This window comes from Etheostoma spectabile, chromosome 23, assembly GCF_008692095.1.
Source record: "Etheostoma spectabile isolate EspeVRDwgs_2016 chromosome 23, UIUC_Espe_1.0, whole genome shotgun sequence".
NCBI classification, from domain to species: domain Eukaryota; kingdom Metazoa; phylum Chordata; class Actinopteri; order Perciformes; family Percidae; genus Etheostoma; species Etheostoma spectabile.
This window is the reverse complement of record NC_045755.1, coordinates 18,002,425-18,004,678: the sequence shown is the minus strand read 5'-3', so window position 1 is coordinate 18,004,678 and position 2,254 is coordinate 18,002,425. Positions and strand designations below refer to the sequence as shown.

The following is a 2,254-nucleotide window of genomic DNA, read 5'->3' as shown; positions in this document are numbered from 1 at the left end:
CCTCCCCCCTGTGTTGGCTGAGCCCTGCTGCTGCGTGTCATCCCCCATCTCTCCCCTCCTGTCCAGTCTATCTATCACACTGAACTATGGTGCATTGACGTCTCATGTTATTAAATTTCTCTCCTTTTGTGTGCAGTCTGTCTCAAAGATGACTTGTAGGTAAAGAAAAAAACTGACTAGCTGATATGTTGTGGTAAATTAAATGAATGGATAATGTATTATGCTACCTCTAGTCATGGCTACCACAGGGCTATTGGCAATACGCTGCAATACATTTATTAGCCTATGTTTTCTATAGATACAACAGCCCCTAAACTGACCTACTTAAGCAGATGAAGTGACCAATGCACATTAAATACAGTTTCTTTGTTGATGTCATAATACAATTCAGTGTTTCTGCTAGACATTACATCTATTGTCATGGCTGGCCACTGACTCACTTTTTAGCACCACAGCAATTCCATCTGTATGATCAACATTTGTTGCGAAATTCTACATTTGATAACTTCAGCCGCTACAAATATTGATGGCAAACAAAAACATGTACAAAGCCCCATTGTATCAAGTTCAATCAATATAATGAACTAGTAGCATAAAAATATACCTTGTGCTGGGGACTGTATTATAGAAGTTGTATGAATGTCAGTGATTAGTGGATACTCATCTCATAATTAGATGAGTGTGAGATTAGAGGTTTATCCTAATCTATATAATGTTTACAAAATTCTTGATTTAAAAACAGTAAATCATACCTGCTTCACATTTGAGACCGATATAAAGCTCACAGGCGTATTTTAAATATCAAAAATAACATGCCATTATTGCCATAAACCCTTTAGCTGACCGATATATTGTCCACTAATATCATATCAAGATGTCAGCCCTAAAAAGATGGGTAAAAATCTGCTACAATTATGAAATGAAGAGCTGCACTTGTTAACTTTAATTGTTTTTAGCTATTAGGCCTTTAAAATTAAAGCAAAACTTACTTAATTTACTTACCAGAGGGTAGGTGTTTCCTGCTGATCTGAGGGTTTAAGGCCAGAGGGTGTGTGCATGTTGTACAGAGTGTAAAGCCCTTTAAGGCAATATTGTAAAAAATGAGATTTCCAAGACTTGTTGATTATAAATCAGGCCAAGTTGTAAATACTGTGAATGTATCAACACTTGTAATCCACAGAGAAATGCACAAAGCCCATATTCAGAAACTGTGTCTTAAAAGTACAGTACAGTACAGTATACTATATGGAAGTGCAGTCATTCCCCGGCTGCAATGATGAGCTGGGCTTTTTGGTAGATGGGTTTAAAGAAACGGAACTACACAGACAGTGGGTGAATACAGGTGTATTCAAACAGACAGTGTGAGAAAAATAATGCATAAATGCATGCAATAGAACATTAAAGCAACAACCCATGTAAATATTTTGCTGTAGAAACCCAAAATGAAAAGAAATAAACCTGAGAATAAGCACAGGTAAAAGTGACTTGACTTAGCCAGATGTTTGTAAGTATGCCAAAGGAGAAACAGGACCTGTCAACGCCCCTGAACACAAACACCCATATGCCCACACCCCTCACCTTTCTGGGCCAGGTAGTTCATCTGGTGCCTCCTGGTGTGCTTCTCCTGGAGCTCCTGGAGGAAGCTGGACCCGGAGTTACTGCGGCCCAGAAAAGCATCCGATCCGGATGCCTCCGTGGAGCTGTCCCAGCTGTCCACATTCCTCCTGCTGCCTCCGCCGTACGTCTCATAAAGCTCCACCAGCAAACAGTCAACTATGGAAGACCTCAGAGATTTGAGTCCATCTCCCTGGGACTCAGAGTCACTGTCACCGGCCGTGCTGCCCCAGTGAGTGCCGGGCGGAGCTCCGTTGTCGCTGGTGGGGACCTGCTGTTCCGGAGGTGATGATGTGTCATTAGAGGACTCGGCGGGGCTCGTCCACTGCTGAAAGCCGGTGAAATCATCCTGGAGGGAAGCGCCAGAGTTGACAAAAACGCCGCTCTCGTCCTCGGAGCACACAGCGCCGTCGCATATGTCAACTTCCAAAAGTTCGTTCCCGTTTAAATTCACCTCCGACGCCATTTTTCTTTAATAAATTAACTCCGTGTAGCGTTTTTAATTTCTTTGAGTCAGTTATTTTTCTTTCTCCAGACAAGAAGTTGCAAAGTTTTCTTTGAGCGTCTAGAGGATGACAGAGTTCCTGGAGCACTCCATTCCTCACCTCAGAAAAGGTAGAGCCGTTTGACAGCTTTTAGT

General features: G+C 42.1%; 1 protein-coding gene across 1 annotated transcript in view; it reads right to left on the bottom strand.

Annotated features, from left to right (window-relative positions):
- Positions 1-2,254, bottom strand: part of tbc1d30 (TBC1 domain family, member 30) — a 25,807-nt gene extending 23,553 nt beyond the window's left edge. The window contains 1 exon segment of the mRNA XM_032505693.1: positions 1,579-2,254. Within this exon segment, the coding sequence (XP_032361584.1) occupies positions 1,579-2,080 (502 nt within the window). The 5' untranslated portion in view covers positions 2,081-2,254.